Source organism: Pithys albifrons, chromosome 12 (genome assembly GCF_047495875.1).
Source record: "Pithys albifrons albifrons isolate INPA30051 chromosome 12, PitAlb_v1, whole genome shotgun sequence".
Classification (NCBI taxonomy): domain Eukaryota; kingdom Metazoa; phylum Chordata; class Aves; order Passeriformes; family Thamnophilidae; genus Pithys; species Pithys albifrons.
Genome location: NC_092469.1, coordinates 13,454,998 through 13,475,019, shown reverse-complemented (window position 1 = coordinate 13,475,019; position 20,022 = coordinate 13,454,998). Strand labels below are relative to the sequence as shown.

Here is a 20,022-nt window from a genome sequence, read left to right as displayed (position 1 = left end):
TTGCCTGCAATGTCATCTACCAGCACTGAAAGCTCTCACAATTTTAAATAAAAACTCAGTAAAGTTGCCAAGCCAAACTCTCTCCTACACTCAGAAAGCTCTACTTCTCTGCCACTGTCTTCTCAGCTTTGCTCAGCTTTGCTGGCACACACAGAGACATGGATGAGAGCTGGGCTGACCTGGGATCCAAAGGGAGCGAGCATGGGTGTGTCCTGCTGTGCCCTTCCTGAGGAAGGCTGGGGAAAAAAGGTTTTTCCTTTGGAGCACAGCAGATGCTGGCAAGTAGGAGGGAGCAGGATGGGACAGTTTTTCCTTCCCAAACTCGTAAAGAGTTATTTTGGGGATGTGTGTTTGTATCTTCTCTCATTACTGGATACTCCTTTCCTCTGTGCTACACATTAATTGCCCCCCCCATTTCTACTTGTAAAACCTCTTCAAACTGGAAGGAATTTCTCTGGAGGACAGTCTTGCTCCTGTTTTACTATCAGGCTAACTAAAGACTAACTGTTGGCATTCAACACATGACCTGGCCTGGATACCCAACAGAACATCTGTAAGGTGTATCCAGCAGGTAAGACTGAATTACTACCCCACCCACTTCACATAAAGGAGCTCAGGGAGTTTTAAAACGCAGAAAGGTGGATGACGACCATATAACCAATCTGAGGATTTACTGCGGGATTGCTCCTGTGTTTTACTTGATTCTCCATTCCCACGATCTCAAGTGTAAATCAAGAGTAATTCCCATCTAATCAATGGAGTTAATGTAGTCTTAAACCAATCTATAGAAAAATGAGGACTTAATTATAAATAGCCAGCCTAGGGGAATTATCTCTTAGCAAGGGATAAGTGTCTAGCAACAGTCATGCCACCAACACAGATGCAACATGTTGCTAACCAGAAACTCCTATAGCCCTGGAAAATGAAGAGCACAGCAGAAAGGAGGAAATTTGTTCAAAGCTTGTGGGTGAGATTTTCTTTGGCTCCTGAGTGGGTTTTGACACTTGGAAAGGATGTGCTGTGGTGCCTGGAGCGATTCCAGGGTGACGTGGTGCAGATGTGGGTCTCTGCTGGGGAAGGATGAAGCGTCCTGGGGCCCCAGCAACTATCTATCAAAACGCTAAAACAGACACAGGCTAATTCATGTGTCCTGCACTTTTTTCCTCCACATTTTGTCTCTCTGACTTTGACCACAAGACTAAACGTTGCCATGGTGCAAAATGATACTGTTTTACAGCAGCTCTTGAGGCTCTGTTTTTTCTAACCTACATCTGGAGCTTGATTCTTTCCTTCCTCTGAATAAAACACCAAGAACTCCTGCTCAGCCCTCACCCCCAACAGTCCTGACCTGGATGAATGGCATCTTTGGGCTCTTGCAGCCCTGGGTGAGGCTGGTCCCTGCTGCATGGCCAGACATCCTCACATCCCACTCAGTGGATGAGGCTGAGGTCAAAGCAGTAATCGCAGCTGTTAAATGAGTTCCATTTAATTGGTTATTACTAAGGTACACAATACTGATTAATAGCCTCAGTAAAACCAGTATTCAGGTAATCAAGTCTTCATGTGTGACAGATTTCTGCCATCCCCATGACTGATGCAGTACAAGGGCCACATTTGAGGTGCTGCCACCCCACTGTGTCTCTGTGTGGGGGAAGGCAGGTGTCCCCAGGCAGCTGCTCCCCTCCCTCCCTGGCTGGCTGACCCAACTGCTCCCTTTGGAGGGACAGGCTTCCTCTTGGGAGGAGCATGGTGGTGTGGGGTTTGGGCACAGTGTCAGCACATTTCAGCTTCCTTAAAGGCAGGAACCAACTGGGAGCTCTGTCTCGCAGCCTTGCCTGCTCAGCAAAATTCCCCTTTTGGAAGGAGGGGACTTCACAGCCACAGGCCATGAAATGGCTCCTCTGCTCCAGTCTTTTCCCTTGTCTGGACTAATTTCAGGGTGTGAAGGGACTGGGCTGTCAGCGAGGCTTTCAAACACCTCCCTGCTGAAGCTGACAATGAAACCTGCTCTCACAGAGCCTGAGGCAGCTGAGCACTGTGCTCAGTGTGCCCTTGGACCTGGTACTCTTGCAAGGGCACAGGACATTGTGTCCCTCGGGGGGCTGAGTTGCTTTGGGGTCTGTGGCCAGAGCAGATTGTGGCAGGACAGTATTGTGTCCCACGTTTATGAGCACCTGGTGTAAGTGAGGACCATGTTCCCTACCCTTCCTCTCCCACGTGCCTGGGTACAGCAAGGCCAGCTGCCCACACTATCCGCCCTCCCCAGCTGTCCCATGCCTAGCCTGCCTGTGGTCTTGTCATTTGGGAGCAAAGACTGCATTACCCCTCCCCACAACCTCTGAATAAGCATGATATAACAGAGCCAAGGGATAGGTTCCATCCCAAGATGGGTTTTATGCCTTTTTGTGAATCATGCACCAGAAATCTGTTTAAGACCAGGGATACCCTACATAAATATTTTCATTTTACATCAGGAGACATTCAAATAATAGGAACATTATAGAAGGCATGCAGAAAACAAATATTTTAAATGGCATTCCTAAAACTGGTAAGTAAGAAGTGTGACTCAGCAGCACTTCCCAACAATTCCCAGAAGAGATGGAAATAAATCCACTTAATAACTGACATGTATTTGAAATGTGCTGAGTAGTTTGTAGTTATCTGCAATTGCTGCTGGGACAGCTGAATTGCAACCATATCTGAAGGCAGCACCCTGCCTGCACCAGGCTGCAGCCAGATGCAACCTGGACTTCAGTCTCAAACATGGTAGTGACTTTCTGGAAGGACCTGAGTGACTGCCTGATCACCCACACAGTGAGAAACATGTGAGAAACATCTGAAGCTTTTGCCATGTCAGTGTTTAACCTCAGTGCATCAGTTAGCAGTCCATCAAATCACCAGATGTATCTTCTGTTCTGGCTTACAGGCCCTTCAATCCCTTCATGGACAGAAAGGCTCTAGTGAAGGACAAACAATATCTGACTGTGCTCACCAACACCAGACACTACCCAGGGCAAGGCCACTGCCGTCTGCCCTGAGGGAGGAGCTGAGCTGAGCTGAGCCCCACTGGATGGGCTAAAATCTGCCTTGGCCAGGCTGTGCCAGCCATCAGGAAGGAGTGGATGGGGGTGTGGAGCCAGCCCTCACCTGACCCACATCGCCCACTGGATCCAGGAGCTGCCAGGAAGCCCCTTTGCATACATCAAGGAAGGTTTTCACCTTCTCAGGGCTCTGCTCCAGCTGAGCTCTTCTGCCAAATATTTTTGAACACCTTGTCATTTGTGTTGTCCCAGTGCTTTCCAGGGGCTCCCAGAGAATCCATCTTCCATCGGTATGTTGTGGAAATGGAGAGCAGCACACCACCTCTCATTAATTCACCACTAATGTCAGTCCCGTGGCTGCTTTGCTCTCCCCTGTGTGCAGAGCGATTCCCTGTCACACCACCACCCTGGCAGCCCTAACTGCGGCTGCATTTGAATAACAAATCTCACAGGGGAAGGCAGGCAGCCCTTCTTCCATGGAACAAGCTTGGGTGGGGTTTCTTTCTTCTTTTCAAACTAAAAATATTCCCCGCATCATCCAAAAAATCAGTATCAAACACATAAAGCTCATGGAGGAAAAATACATCCCTCTCTCAGAGAAAAGAGAGAGCTTGCACACAAGGAGCAGGAAAAGTCTAACCTCCCCATGGCACAGGGTCTGCATTTTCACAGGTGTACAGAGGTGTTGGACAGGGGAGATGAGGATCTTTTTCAAGAATCCTTTAGAGGCCTGACTGTTGCTCAGTCCCCAGAAATCAGCCTGAAATGGGAGTTGACAGCAGAAGCACTATGAAAAATCTAGCATCTCTAAAGATGGACTTGTACCTGAGGAGAACTCATCTGAGAAGCCTTTCTCCTGGTGGCTGGCTGAAGAGGAAGGCAATACCCATAATTTAAAAATCACCTTTTGGGTTATTTTTTATTTTCATTGATCCTCCCATACACAACTGTCCTCAGACCTCTCTTATACCTCCATTCTTCTAATTCTCAAAGGGTTAGGCAGCCCTTCAAGTGCAGACTGCCCTGATCTCTCTTGATGCCATGGAGAAAAGAAGAGGAAAAATGCTATGAGCCCAAGCCCACATCTGACTGGAATTCCCTTTCCTGGCACCAGTGACTGCTGCCTTGTTCTCTCACTGTGTCTCTCTAGGAAGACGCAGGCACCAAGTTCTTTAAAGCCCTGTTTAGGTGGTAAAAGATGTGATTAGACTCCAAGTCTGGAGCTTGAAGTTGAAGTGAGGTGACTGTGGTCTCTCTCTTATCAATGATCCCTTGAGACATCTCTTTATCTCTTCTGTTTTTCTTCAAAAGAATATTAAAAGGCTAGTTTTAATTGATGGCATCTGTTCTGCTCAGTGCTTTTGTAGGATATTTAGCTACAAAGCTCATCTCAGAAATGGGAAGGCAGCGTGGACAGCACATATCACCAACCTACAGTGCCTGGTTGATGCCAAGTGCTCACCAAAGAAACAGATCTGAGCAGCATTTTAAGGTGTGACCACATCACTTATTCTCATCTGGCTCACTTAGAAATGACACTGAAGTGCTTCACAATACTTTTTTCTCTAGAAATGTGTTTTAGGAACAGATTTCTGACTGCACAGAGGGACTGGAAGACCAAGTTAACTTCTCTTCCACCCCATCCCCTGACTGCTGCCCATTCACTATCAACCCACAGCGTCTGGGAGAACCCAAAAAGTACACTCAGTGTTTACTTTTGAGTTTAAAGTGTTGCTCTGCCAACACCACGGATATCATCCTGAAACAGGAACAATGTGAAAAACACCATGCTGGTACATCAAGGCTCAGCCAGGTGACACCTCCAGCCTTCCACACGACACACGTTTCCAACGTGCCACGCAATTGCCACCCACTCTCCCCTGCCTCCTTTTGGCTCCATTTCAAGAGACCTTTTTTCATTCTCCACAAATCTAAACTAAAACTGGGTACATTGGGCTACCCTGGGAAAGTCTGGGTTTTTAGAGCTCTTGTGACTGATTGACAGTCTTCTGCTGAAAGAAAGGTTACTGGTACTGCCTCTGGGTGCAGCGCTGTCCGTGCAGTTCAGTCGCTTGCATAGCTCACCCAGCTGTTTCTACTACTATTACATTTTCTAGGCTACTTCTGTGTGAGTCCCCATCTCTCCCCTTTTCCCACCAGCTGATATCATCTCCCTCCCAAAGTCTCCCTGCTCACAAGCACTCTCACACATTTGCAGAAGCCTGGGGTTCAGGCTGTTGCTCGTTGCCACTACTGCAGCCCTGTACATGGCTGTAATCTGTGCAGTGCCAGACTTAAGATCACATTTTAGCCCTAAATGAATTGCCAGTTTTCTGTTGGAGTTACCCAGGTTATAAAGCTGTCCTGTATAGCCTAAGTAGAACTCTACAGCCCCCAACCCTACAACCTGCTTATTTGACTGGATGGCTCTTCCAGGTCAAGTTCTGTCTGCAAGAGCAAGCCATGATGTGTTTATAGCCATGACACCGGCGGCTTTTCTCTCCCTTCTAATGGCTGTCTTTGTTAGCAGCATGTCTACAGCCAACCAGACACTGATTCTGGGGGATCTTTTTTGCTATATGAAGATCACTGTATGTTATTGACTTGATGGTCACAACTTCAGCTCTGCAGGAGCACAGGGCCAGGCTCTGCTGCTGCTGCAGCAGCAAAGCAAGGTCTGCTGGGTCCAGCCACAGATCTCAGCTGACTTGGCTGGGATCTCTCCTGGTGACAAGAGAGTTTGACTCTCACCTAAGAGGCAGAGTAAAGGCATGGAAGTAGACCATTCCAGGCTGTTTCAGTTGGCACGAAGGGTTATCATGAACTGGCTTTGGGCTCTGTTGGTACTCTACTGCAATCATTTATTAGAGAAAGATTTTGTGTTTTCAGAGGCTCAAGACATTTCCAAAGGAGGAAAATATATTAGTGGGATGTGGAAGGTGCAGCTTTTGTTTAGAGAGACTTCAGAAGTGGTGCTGCAGGGCATGTGGGTCATGTACCATGGCCATGCAGGCAGAGCTTGCTCTGGGCTTTCCCTTGTTCTTTGCTCTCCCTCTTTCTCCCACATCCTCATTTTGCAGCAAAGATTTCCCAATACATTGGCCATCTTGGCCAGCAATCACAAGCATTTCTTGAATAAGCCAACCATCTCCCTGGCAACAAGGCAGGCTGTGACAATAACAAGTGCTTTCCTCTCTTTTCCATGTTTCCTACCTCTCAAGAAATGTCCTGCCTTTTATTTTTTCCCACTGCTCAGGAACATGAATGATGGCAACTGAAATGCACCTCATGGAGGCACCAAGGAGAAGGTGCACGAGAAAGATGACTTCAGCCTTAATGGAAAAAAATGACAGACCTTTACCAAGGGCAGGCTGAAATATTTGTCCTGGTCTCTTACTTGGATATTTGTAGTGGATCTGAGACCAGCAGACTCAGGACAGTAGGAACAATTATATGCATGTTGTGGCTATTGCAAACAGACTTCAGCTGCAGCTGGACATCCAGACAAATGCTGACACTAGGCAAAAATGTAGTGCCTAATGCCACCCCTGTATTCAATTTTCCCTTTTTTCCCACTCCATCCTGCTCTTCTACAAAGCAGCCCTAAGTTATGCTTCACCGTGGTGAAATTGTCATTGCTCTCAGCAGCAGACCAGGAAGAGCCGGCTGCATTCTCAGTCAAGCAGCCAGGAACAAACCTAGGAATCCTGTGTCCATTCTCCAGATCACCCAGCCAGCTAACGGAGGCTTCCTACCAGCACGGCAGTGCCTGATTCACCTCACCTGCCCTCCCCAAGGCTGCTAGCAGCCTTTTTGCATTTCTGAGAGAGCTTGGGGTTAGGGACAGGCAGTAGGAGCCAGCTGCTCTAAACAGATACCTGACTGAAACAAAGTAACATCCACAAATATCTTGAGCTGACAAGTAGAAAAAGCCAATTATACGGGAGCAGGTCTTACAAAAGAGAGATCCTCCCACACACTGCTCCCCTCCAGCGCCTGGAAGGCAACCGGTGACAGCAGCAACTACCCCGTTCCTGCCACGGCCAAGCAGGAGCCAGAGGAAGGGGCAGCTCCCAAAATCCCCTTTCAGCATGTGCAGAGAGGATGGGGCTGGAGGCACCAGGTTTCTGCAGGCACTCCAATCTTCAGAAGCAGATTTGACGTGGGCCCTCTTTGCCAGCCACCTTGGGTTCCACTACAGACATTTTTTTAATGCTACTAGCCAGTATTTTAAAGTGTCCCAGCACATCTTTTTTTGTCCCACAGTTCAGGAGTTACACACTGTACACAGCAGAAGGTCACCACAGACACATTTTGCTACAAAGTCCAAAACAAAAAAAAATCCTTATCAAAATATTTTAACACTTTAGCAGTTTTTTAGTTTTCCCTTTCATAGCTCAAGCAGAGACATGTCCAGACTCACACTGAGAAAAAAGTTCAATGTGAAGGTCACTGCCTGCCCCCTCCAGACCCCAAGCACTGGACCTGTGACCTGCCACCTCAGACACTTGGATCTGAGCCACGCAACTGATATTTAGATTCTCTGTTGAGTAATTTCTGAACAATTTCAGCCTGTTTCTGCCTGGTTTATGAAAATATGAGCATGTTACATGGCTGTTTTCATACCAGCCTGCACAGGGCAGGGTGCCTGCACCTGGGCAGGCTCATTGCAGCCAGGGACCAACCCAACCTTCAGACAACCCCAGGCCTCCCAGCCTGGCTGCAGCTGTGGCATTTCACCCAAGTGGGATTGCAGGTGCTGCATTTCCAGGCAGCTTCTGGGGTCTGACCCACTGAGGCAGAGACTTTGTGCTTCTGGCTGGGATTTCTGAAGCCAGACTTCAGAACCAGTTTTTCAGAGATGGGAGACTCCATTCCTTCCCTGCCCCTCCTGCCTGATCAGCTCCAAACACTTGGACTGACTTTTAGATTCCTGGCTTCAAACATCCATTTCCCATTTGCTCTGCCTGGGTACACCAAAATGGAATCAGTTAGGAGCTTGTTTTATTAATACATTTGCACTTTAGAGGACCATTTAATCCAGAGGCTACATATTAGAGCCTGACTCTTTCCTGCCTGTTAATCTGATTATAAGGGTAAGGACTGAGTAGTGTCCTACAGACCAGCTAGAGGCTTCTGAGTAGCCAAGTGAGACTAAGCCTGTGCCCCTCTTCCTGTGTGTAGCCCCTTAGCTCACTGGGGATCCAGACCCAGGGAAGTGGTGGCCCTGGAGAAGAGGAACACCCATGGACACTGCTGCTCCCACAGCTGGCTCTCATCTCCTCCTTTTTCATCCGCCCTCTTGCAACACGTAAAGCACTTGTGACTCTGCACTTGCACAGCTTTTCTGGAGTTTCAGACTGACCTTCCATGCTGTGTGCAGTGACAACGTGCCATGAGCTGGCAGGATGTGCTCCTGCCTCCCTGTGCTGAAGGACATGAGACAAGGACCTGGGTGCTGCCCACAGGCCATGAACCTTTTGCAAGCCAAGCAATAAGACCCACTGCCCTGGACAAGGGCACGTATAAAAGTGAAATCCTACATGCACACAGACTGTTTTGTTCTTAACCTGGGGACAGGTCCTGATCAGCAGAGAGGGTCAGTGAGACCTGGAGCATCTGCTTTTTGTGGTTTGTCTTTTTAGCTTCTATTTCCTACATCAATCTCACTCTGACTGCCAAAACCTAAGGGGTTTAGTCTGGACTCTTTCCCCAGTTTTTCACTTCTATTAGACTAAATACTGGAGGTACAATTACAACCATGAGAAAAATGAGAACAGACAGAGAGGATTTGGTTATTTTCCTTCAATAGGAACAGCACAAACCACCTCGTTCATATTTATTAAATAAGGGAGGTTTTTTTTCACTCTGAACATGGTCAGGGTGCCATTTGGAAGGGATACAGGGGCAGATGCATCTTCCAGGAAATGAGATGGTGGAGGTGCTAATAACCAAGCAGTCCCAGGGGAAAAACTGCCTTGGGCCCATGTCCCCTCCTTCCCTGCTTGCTGAATCAGGCTTGAAAAGCCACAGCCCTGGCACCCCTTACTGAGCTCTCTTCTCCTGGGGGCTTAAGTGATGAGTAGGGGAAAATCCCCCACTAAAAGATTTGCATTGGAAACCTTTGGCTGAGGAATGACTTTTAAAATAGAAAAGCTTTGCTTGAAAAGGGATGAACCACGTAGCATAATACTCAACAAATCGCCTGTTTAATGGCCTCTCTTTATAGCAGCTGTGCATTAATAACAAAAGCGGGGTAGCAGAAGCCATGTGCTTCTTTGTAAGATTAAAATAAATACTATTTCATGCTAATACCAGCAACTTTCTGTGGAGGTTGCCTAAGAGAAAGGAGAAAGTGAAAGATCACAGTCTGAGAGACTCAGTTTCCTTCCCTTATGTCTGCTGCTGGATGAAGAAGTATTTCTGCCATCTATGAAGGGAGCAGATACTCTGAATCAGGCCTCCCAGGCGGTGGTTTGGTTTATTGTGGTTTGTGGCAGGCTTGTCTGACACAGTCAGCATGACACCACTGCTAGACAGAAGTAATTCCTTCAGGACTGCATAGCTTAGGGGAAACTAGGTTGAGGAGAACTTAATCTAGCTTGTTTTTACTTTGCAAGGCATAACATAGGACCCCTACTGCCATAAAACATAAATTGAAACAAGAGTGGTTCACAGTAGACGGAAGGAGAAATCTTTTCATCAGGAGGACAGTAAAGCAGTGGAGCAGGTTGTCCACGAGGCTGTGCAGTCTCTGTCCTTGAAGGATTTCAGACCCAACTGGGTACAGCCCTGAGCAACCTGGTTTGACCTCAGAGCTAACCTTGTCTGAGCAGGAGGCTGGGCTAGATACCTTCTGAGCTCCTCTCCAGCCTGAGTTATCATATGATCCTGGGAACATTTGGCATCTTTTCCATAGGAAAATGAACGGACACGACATTTTGTGCAGACCAGTATTCCACCTCTCGTTCCTGGCAGTCCTGATAACAGCTCTCCCCTTTCACACCCTGTACTGTGCCAGGCCTGGCACTAAAGCAGTGATGAGTCTTCCCTCCTTGAATTAGGACTTCAGGCATTAAAAAAAATTTTTTTTTTACATTTTAAAACTGTCTGCCTTAGACTATTTATCAGACATGGAGAATGATTTGTTTCTGTTTTCCTGGGCATAGGTTTTCAGCTGAGACGAGATACGTTGCCTTGCTGAGAGCTGAGTCACCGAGTAATCAACAGATTAATGTATTCAGTTCGAAAGCCATCAGCATTAGTTCTCGGCAAGCTCACAAGAACTCCATTATGGTATCATCTCCACCTTTGGGATAGAAATGTCTCTGGGATTTAGAGTTCCTATGGGAAAATCCCTAGATGCAAAGAAATCAAAATACCTCTTTGCCATTGGGAGAAATAAGGTACCTCTTCATACAGTGACACTACAGCAGGATTTTGGCATCCCTTCCAGTAAATGCTTTTATTATCAACCCTCAGATAAGGAGTTGGGGGTTTGTCATGCATCTGTCATTTGATAGCTACCTAAAAATAGTCATGACAAACTCAGTGGTATATAGGACTTTGCTTTTACCAGGTCTTAAATCTGAAATTATTTTATTTTCAGTGAAACCAAGTAGTTTTACTTTTTCTGGGATGGCAGCATGCAAAAAGCGTGGTCTTGGCTTCTCTCTAGGGCTTTGATTTCTCTGTGTGGGCTTGGTCTGAGCCAAAAATGCAAAAAGGCAAGGCAGAGGCTGGCAGGGGCACCTCACAGAGGAGCCACTGTTTAAAAATAGGGAGCTGGTGAAAGTAACCACAGAGCAGCAACTGTAAAAGGACAGGCTGGCCTAGGTGTGTGGCATGAGATGGCTGCCAGGCACCACATAGCCGTTCTGATAAGACACATGCCAACGCTGCTGCCTAAGAGCCTGTCCATACCAATCTCACTGAAGTAATACATCCCCTTGTTTTCAAGGGAAGTTGAGTACACTTAGATGTGGGATGTGTGAGTAAAAGTCAGTCAAGCCCCAATCAAGCCAATCCAAAGAGCTTTCCTACATTAGCAGGCTGGTGGAAGGGCTTTGAACAGCAGCAAGGCTTCTTCCTGATCCATCTCTCTGTGCAGACTGTGTGTCCAGGACATGCACAGGAGACAGGACACATTTTCACTGTTTCCCCAGGTCTGTCAGTAGCTCTGTCTAGGCTGTCCCTAGACAACAGAGTGGTTTATTGCCCTGGACTGGCTGGTGCCAGGTGTGAGAGTGTGGCTGTTGTGACACAGTGGTCCCCAGGGCTACACTTCCCAGTGTAGCTGTACAAATCACATGTCAAGGCAATTGTGCCTCTGTTGCACAAACTGCAAGTGTAATTGGAGATGTAAACCTCCCCCCCTTTCTTCTTTTCCCTCCAAGGTATTGAGATTGTGCAAATGCCTCCTGTTGGTGCTCTGGAGGAGCTCTGCTCTCTGTACCCAGGCAGTGGTGGTTGTGACTTACCCGTCGTTCCTTGTCACCGTATTCGATGCCCAGGGTATCCATGGCACGGACAATCGCTGCCAGGGACTGTATAGTGTTGCTGTAGACCACTGGCTTGTACTGCTTCACGTCTTCTCCAGAGAAGCCATCCTCATGGATGATCCTGAAGAAAATGCAAAGGATAAAAAACTCTTGAGAATGTAATTTCAGCGAGGGAGACATTTAAGAGACAGCTGTGTTCTTCTGAAGAGCACATCTGCTAGCTTGATTTGCTTAATTTAGTCAGCATTTCTTTTTAAACCTTTCTGGTTGTTCACCAGTAGTGTGTCTGAGCCCAGTGCTGGAATTAGCATCCCTTTTGCTCTCTCTCAATGAGGTTTTGTGCAAATGCTGGAGGCTGGAACCTGGAACACCTCCTGTTTGCACGCTCATCGGTCAGAGGGGGAGGTTTCCAGATCCTCTCAGTAAAAGTCTACGGAAATATGTTCAGTGGTTTCAATGACCATCAGATCAGACCTTAACCACTGAAAGCAATGATAGAAAACCCTAGTTCTTGTCTAGTCCTTTTAATACTAACTCCTGGAATGCCTTATGAAAGGAACTAGAGTTGAAATATCCCTGCCTGCATGGGGACACAGGCATGGAGAGAGGAAGTGACTTAGTTACATAGCACTCAAAGTATTTACAGCCCTCCACACCTCCTTCCCTCTCCTTTAGAAATGATGCTGGGATTTTTGTTGCCTCAAGGCATGTTATGTTCTCCCTTCCCAAAGCAAGATGGGAACACGACCCACAGTCCTATCGGCTCTGCACGCTGGACACTCTGTGCCTTGGTCTCTATTCAACTACACAAAAGAACTATTTGATGGAGTGAGTTCTTGCAGTCCCTTGCTCAGATCAGAAGACTGACCCCTGTAATTTGTTTGTCTCTGAGTAACTCAAGAACTAAGCCTGGATGTGTCTAGAAAACAGCTAGGATTTGCAGAGCTAATTGTGTTTGACAATCATTCTTTACAGTGAAGACATAAGTTATGATCCTGTCTTAAATGTTGGAAGAGAGGATGATCTGCTTAGCTAAAATGAAATCCTTGTTTGCTCATCCTCAGATGTCACTGGGCAACAGAGAGTCCCTTCAGTAACAGATCTAGTGCCTGATAAAACCTAGCACCCTGTTGGTAATAGGATTTTGGATTCCTTTTTTTCCTAAATCGCATACACACAACTGAAGGTCCCGACCAGCGCTGGCATCCCCTGGGGGAGAGGGAGCACTAGCAGGGATCACTGTGAGCTTGCAATAGATACAGAGCTGGGATGGAGAACGGGGCTGGATGCCAGCCTTGGGTTATTAACAGATGACTACACAAAGAACAAGGATGGTAGAAACATGCTGACCAAGATAGAGACCTCCTTCCCCTGACATGAAACTCAGATAAAGGTTTTCTAACACAAAGTGACTGACTCTCTGCTGTCCCCACCACAACCTTTGCTCACTCAACACTGAACACTGAGCACCTGGGAAGAACTGCTCAACAGCCTCTGAGTCCCAAAAAATATGACTACAAGCAAAGACAGCCTCAGACAGTCAATAATTCAAATTATTTGGTGACCAAGAAACATTTAAGCTACCGAATGAGGAAATGGGCAGAGCCCCCTGCACAGGTACTCTCCAGGAAAGGGGAATGGTGCTGGTGTGCTGGAAACAGCACAAGGGGCTGCTGGTTCACCTCGCCTAGGCTGAGGTGAACATGGTAGATGAAAACCTCTCTGAGTTACTAAATCCAAACTTGCCAGTTGCAGATCTTTTACTCTATAGCTTTTATTTTGCATTAATCCAGTGCTTGTGCCAAGGTTTGGAACAGCAGCATTTGAGTAATGGGGAACAAGGGGGTTGCAGCAGAGCTGTGTGTCAACATGGATGTCATGGATCTCTTACAGGTACTCAGACAAGTTGCTGAACTTCTGGGAAATGTGTTCTTTGCCAAAAGTTGCAGTCAAACCTGAAGAGTTACGGTTGGCACACGGCACAAGGATCTGCATCAATCCTGTTTGAGTTCAAGCGAGACTGTACAGCTCCAGTTCCTCCCAGTTACGAGCACGACAGCAAGAAGCTCAGCAGAGCAGGGGTCCCATGGGAGGCAGGCAGGTGGTTAGAGAAAGCATCAACAGGAATAATTCATTCTTTCTGGTTGGTTGGCTCTGGGCTGGATTTTGGGCAAGCAAGACTAAATGTTGGTTTTTAGGCAACTAAGGGAAAGAAACATGAGGGGGAAGAAAAAGGGGTGAGGACAGGCACGAAGGGCAGTGGAATGGCCTCAAGAGGATACCCCTCAAATTTGTTTGGTCCAGCTGCTGACCATGCTGGAGGAGATCAAAGTGAGCCCACACCTTGGGCTGGCTTTGCTTCTGCCTTTTACTGACAGGTGAATTGAGAAGGCCAAAAGAGGCCTGAACATTTGTATGGGGAAAGAGGTGAGCTTTGGTCTTCCTTGGGGTTTAAACTGTCTCTGGCCTTGTGCCCGATATTGTCACTTCTAAATACTCCAAGCCAGTAAGCCCCCAGTCGAGTAATAGGGCTCCTTGTGCTGAAGGGGCAGAATTAAGCAATGGAGAGAGGCTCTGGGACCCCTCAGTGAACATGCTGCAGCTGGGCAGCACACAGCTCAAACACAGACATAAAAGTGTTACTTTTAAAGGGGGGCAGAAAGAGTGTGGAGGAAAACCATCCCAATTGTTCCTGTGTGAAATCTCTCCAGGAGTGCAGCCACGGGGACTGAAAGCAGCACTGTGGATGCCAGTATTGAAGTTTTGCTGTAGGAAGTACCTATGGATTAATCAATCATGCAGTTAGCACTTTACCTAATATTTGAGTGAGCAAATCCCCACTGACTCCTGTTTCAAAGCCTGCTAGGACAGTGTGAACTGGTTTATTGTCCTAAATGCTTTTTGCAAATGTTTCTCCATTTGCTTGCCTTGGCCATCTGATGGCTCAAATACTGTAGTAGCTTTTTCCATAGTCCTTTGGAAATCTTCATGCTGCCACTCACCCATTTGGGATACACTTTTCTTCTTGTTTGTTATGGTGCTTTATTGCCTAGAGGAGTTTTTAAAGCTCCAACAGCACTCCTGGGAGGTAGATTGCTATGGGACAAGGCTTGAGCCAGCTCCTGTGCCACAGGACATGAGAAGCAGTGGGGTTTGGGTGCTGTAGTGAGTTGTGGCCAGTAAAAATGCACAGGTGTAGGAACTGAAGTGAGCAGCACATCAAGACTGCAACATCTATTTAAAGGTTTAGGCAGGGTGGGCTACTCCTTAAGTGACCTGCAAATTATGGGAACAGTGTTTTCAGCACCAAAAATGTGAATCCTCTGCTTTTGCAATGGTTTATATTTTTCCCTGTGTCTGAATTACAAATGAAACTGCTGCAGGCATGTTCCTCTTTGCCACACTAGAAGTGTATCTCTCCAGGGCAAAGAAAGAAAAGGGATTTAAGAGGATCCCTGGGGGCTATGGAGCGGGGGGAGAGAATGCTGTAATTTTAAAAAGTGATTCTGAGCAATTAAAAAGCCATTTCATTCACCAAGTGACTAATGAAACACTGTGCTCTGAATGGAATGGTGAGAGACAACTGAAGCAACCTGATTGCCTAAGGTACCCATTAATGCCTGCTCCCCATCCCTCAGCTGCTAACAACAAACCCCATATGTTGCCATGTTATGTTGTTGTACTCATTTCAGAATGGCAGTAACAGACAGGTATTTGCTGGGGAAAATGGTTCCACCGCAGATCAGATCTTCTGCCATCCCCCAGCAAGTCATTAATCCTGAAGAAGTGCCCAGTGCCTCAGCGATTATTGCTTAATTACAAAATAAATGAAATACTTGGAAACAGGGGGTGCATTCTGCGTAGCAGCTTGCTTTGGCTTCCGTTCAACAAAGCACTTACATGCCTTCAGCCTTTCACTACAAACCCAATGTATTAAAAAGGCAAAGCCAAAGATAATTTTGCCGCCTGTCCCTGCTGACACGCACTGCCCCAGCGGTTGTGAAACGGCGGTTTTGGACAAAGCCCACGACAGCTCCAGCACAGCAGGGCTGAGCCCACCAAGGAGCCAGTGTGCCCAGGGCACTCCTGAGGAAGGACTAGTCCACCAATTCTGAAAACAGCAGCAGAGGCTACAGTCATCGCTGTCCCGATATATCAGTTCCAGCCAAGCTCTTCTGGCGCTTTCCTTCCAGCCCTTCCAACCTGAGCCAGGTTTAGTAAATGCACTGACACTTCTTCTCTTTCAGCCACAGTGCTCCAGACTAGACCCAGTCCTCACTTCTCTAGCCTACCAACATAATTTGAAGCTGTAAAGCTTATTGAAGCACCTGTCCCAGCTCCTCATCACTGACAGGGGTAATGATGTGTTTTCATCCATTTTTCACTGATGAAAATTTTGAAGGAAATTGATCCCAGTGGAGCCCTGCCTGACAGAGTCCTCTGCTTTGACCACAAACCACCAATAATTGTATTCTTTGGGAATGAGTGGTGCTACTCATCCATTTTTATGTAAGACCTGAAGTAGTTTATCTAAACTATTTTTCCAGGTCACTTTATAAAAATCCAGTGGGACCATGTCAAACCATTTCCAAAATCTAGATAATGGAACCAACTATTCCACTCCTACTTCTGCTGAGAAATCAAATGAGATTAATTTAACATGCCTCATTTTGGTATAATCCATACTGGATGTCACTCATCTCCCTTTTTATCTCCAAGGTGCTTGCAAATTGTTTGATTGATAGTTCAATTCTCTTCAAAGCTTCTAGAATTTGACTGGTCTATAATTCTTACTCCTCTTTTCCCCCTCTATATTCAGAGATAGACACCATGTTTACATTTTTTTCTTGTCTTCTGGTGCCTCACCTGCCCTCCAAGAGCTCTCAAGGAGAAGTGTTTGTATTTCTGAGATGGCACCTGTAAGTATGCCTTAAGAAGTGCCTTAAACATGGCTCATCTGAAGACATTTAATCTCACCAAACTTGTCTTTCTTGCACCAGAATTAGGGAGATGACATGTTCAGCAGTGAAACTTTTGGACGCCCATGTTCCCACTCTTGCTTCCAGAACTTGGAATTCTCCATCCCTTTGACAGCTTTTGCATGCAGGTTCTCCTGTCCTGACTGACACAGCTCTGGCTCATCTACTGCCCTTTGTCATCACTCCAAAACCTTGAGCCAATGCCTCTGAAATATTTTCTGCAAAATTCAGGGAACTTTGCATGGCTTTGAACTATCTGCATCACTCTGAAAGACATATGTAGAGACTTCCAACTACCTACCAGAGAAAATAAATCCCATACTGTTTCTGTTTCACCTAAGGTGATTTACTTTCAATCAGCAAGATGTTTCCAGCTGAATGAAGTTTTCCCATATCAGTGCACATCCCTACAATTACAGTGATGTGCTTAAATAAAACCAGCCAAGAAATCACCAGGAGAGTATTACACTTGAAGTGTATCGCAAGAAAATACCCTACAAATGAACGGTCCAGCTCCTGTAAGAGCAGTCCTGCTCCTCACCTTCACCTGGACAAATTAAGGCACTTAAAGGTCATTGCATGGCTTTCCTACAGAGCCTCGTGCCTTGGTGATGAGTTTCAGCTCTTGGGGCTCTCAGGCACCGAGCTGGTTTGGGCTGGCAGTGGCACCCACCCTGTGTGGCACCTGCAGCTCCCCTTGGCCTAGGCAGCTTTGTGCTTCTGGGCAGCACCTCCTTCCACATCAGGAAAGCTCAGGTCTCCCGAGTGCTCCAAGCCCATGTGACACTGTGGGCAGGGAAAACCTCCCAGACAATGCAAAGTGTGTGAGATTCTGCTGATGGCTGTAAAGTGCTGCTTAAAAGGGAAGAGATGACTTGGGCCATGGCAGAGGGGAGAATAACTGAGCATTGACCCATTAACGCATTTTAACTTGGGCAGTTGAGAGTCCCATTCATACATACATGTTCAGGCTACAGACCAATCCAAGGTGGATTTTACATGAAGAATCTTGGAACTAACACAAAAATATATTTTTGCTCAGCAAACTTTCTGATTTTTTTTCCTCCCTTCTTCGCCTCTTTTTGTTTCAAACATAATCTTTTCTGTTTCCCAACCAGAATCAGGCAGGCTATTCTGGTGGGACTGGGCAGAGCTTGAGTCAAGAGTAAAAACCTAATTCTGAAGAAAACTCTGAAAGCTTTGTTTGCAAATGGGGAAAATAACTCAAAAATCTGATTTTATTGTGTAGGTAGGGAGATGATCAGATTCTGATAGAAAATCTTCTGCTGGAGGTAATCAGCTACTTTAAATTTATTTTTATCTTGATATGAGGTTAAAAACTTTGTTTACAGAGGAGTTATGAAGCTAAATTCCAGTGATTCTCTTCTCACTCATTTAATAGCCTGAAATGCGATTAAAAACTCCTGGATTATGTTAAACAAAATCAACACAGATGCCCATGACCTTGTGTTTCAAAGACTGCAAAGGCACAGCTCAGACCTCTGTGACAGGGTGCAAATCTCTCTAAACTCTTATTCTTTTCCCCGCTGGCTGCACTTCAGTGCCATGTTGTACATGCTATTCCCACAAGAAATTCTCTGAGATGGAGATTGAGATTACTGTTTGCCTACATGCCCATTTCTTGGGAAGAAAAACAGCTTCCTTAGTCAGGGTCATCTAAAAACTGCAAATGGAGCTCATTTTTAAAAATGTAATTTTTTCAACATGGTTTTTAACACTAGTCCAAGAAATACCGATGGAGCCCTAAGACAGAATCCCAGCTGAGGAAAATCTCCTTTCTGGGGTCACTCAAAGCTGAATTCTTACCACCAAAGTATTCCTTGCATGCAAAGATATTATTCTAACTAACCAGATGGTTCATGTTAAAAAATAAGCAAATCCATCAGGCGATTGAAATGCTGCCAAAATCTACAGCCCTGGAAATGGCCAGGCTTACACAAATCAATTGCAGAAGTTTTGTGGACCTGTACAAGGCATAAGCATTCTAAGGCAGTGAAATATTTGCTTAAAGCCTGTAAGTCGCTCTGATGTCTTCATGGTGTCTCCTTCAAGCCAGGCATGTGCTTCTGCACCTTAACTGCTGGCCAAAAAGCTTGGAAATTATGTTATAAGAAACTCTCTTGTGTCTGCTCAAAATAGACATTGCTACCATCTTATTTTTGTCTGTGGATGAGCAGCTATTGAGCCAACAATGATTAACTTCCAGACATATAGGGGCCAGGTACTGCATCTTCCCTAAAACTTTTGATTTCAACTTGCTTTCAGGTGTATGAAATATATGCAGAATACTCTTCATTTCCAATTTAATACAAACCTAAATCAGAAACAAATGCACTAAAGTGCACTCCCAACATGGTGCTGTGCCCCTACATCCCTGTGGCTTTTTGGAAGCAGCTCTTAGTCTTCTTTTAATTATTATTATTTTTTAATTGAGTTCTACATCAATGCCTAATTTTGGCTTTGGGCTGTCTTGAAGGGTGATCCCTGCCTTGGCTGAATGCTGTAGCTGAGAGATGATTTCCTGGACTGCATGCTAAGGGCCCTGCCATGTGTCCTTCACTGGACTGGGGTGTTGGGTTGGCTTTTGCACCCCACATCTGGGATGCACCAATGACCCTTCCCATCTCTGCTACCTGAGGACTCTTTCAGCATTTATATTTTCAACAGGAAGAAGTGAAGTGAAATACTTTGTTTTTAAGTGTGTGTATAAAACAATTTCAAGAGAGTAAACAGTCTACTGCATCCTGAAAGCAATTAATTACTGTTGGTGAATAAAGACACTGGTTCTGATATTTCAAAAGAAGGAAAAGCTGAGCAGGCAGAGCAAAGTCAGAGCTGTGGTAATACTCCACCCAGCTCAGTAGGGATGTAGTCCTTCAAAATTTATCACTACGAAATCAGGAAGACCATAGAATTGTTTAGGTAGGAAAATACCTCTAAGATCATCGAGTCCAACTGTTATCTCAGCACTGCTGAGACCACCAACCAGGTCCCTAAATGTCACATTTATATCTATGCATCTTTTAAATACGCCCAGGGATGGTGACTCCACTTCCCTGGGTAGCCTATTCAAATGCTTGATAACCCCTTCAATCCTTCCCAACATGGAATTTCAACCTCTCCTGGTTCAACTTGTGCCCATTTCCTCTTGTCCCATGGTTTACCCATGACAATAAGCATTACTCACACCAAGACTAATTGTGCACAGAGTCAACCACACCAGTGATTCTGCCCACCTGAGTCACCCTAATGATAGCTTTTTTCCTGCAGAGATCACTAGCCCCCGGTCCCAGGAGGAGTCCTGGTACCCAGAAGCACTATCCTGCTCCTAAGAGGCAATGACAGTATAAATGAGCTCCTTTCCTCTTGGGAGCTGCCAGTGAGGGTCAGGCTGGGCTGGCTGGCAGAGGTACTCTGATGCACACAGGCTCAGGGCCTGATCCCCAGCACAGAACTGCAAGGATTTAGTACCTGGCTCAG

At 46.2% G+C, this 20,022-nt stretch overlaps 1 protein-coding gene across 2 annotated transcripts in view; it reads right to left on the bottom strand.

Moving 5' to 3' along the window:
• GNAO1 (G protein subunit alpha o1) overlaps positions 1-20,022 on the bottom strand; it is a 144,095-nt gene that overhangs the window by 83,604 nt on the left and 40,469 nt on the right. For both annotated transcript variants that reach the window (XM_071567217.1, XM_071567216.1), the window contains exon 3: positions 11,522-11,663. In XM_071567217.1, the coding sequence (XP_071423318.1) occupies positions 11,522-11,663 (142 nt within the window). The remainder of the gene's footprint in view (positions 1-11,521; positions 11,664-20,022) is intronic.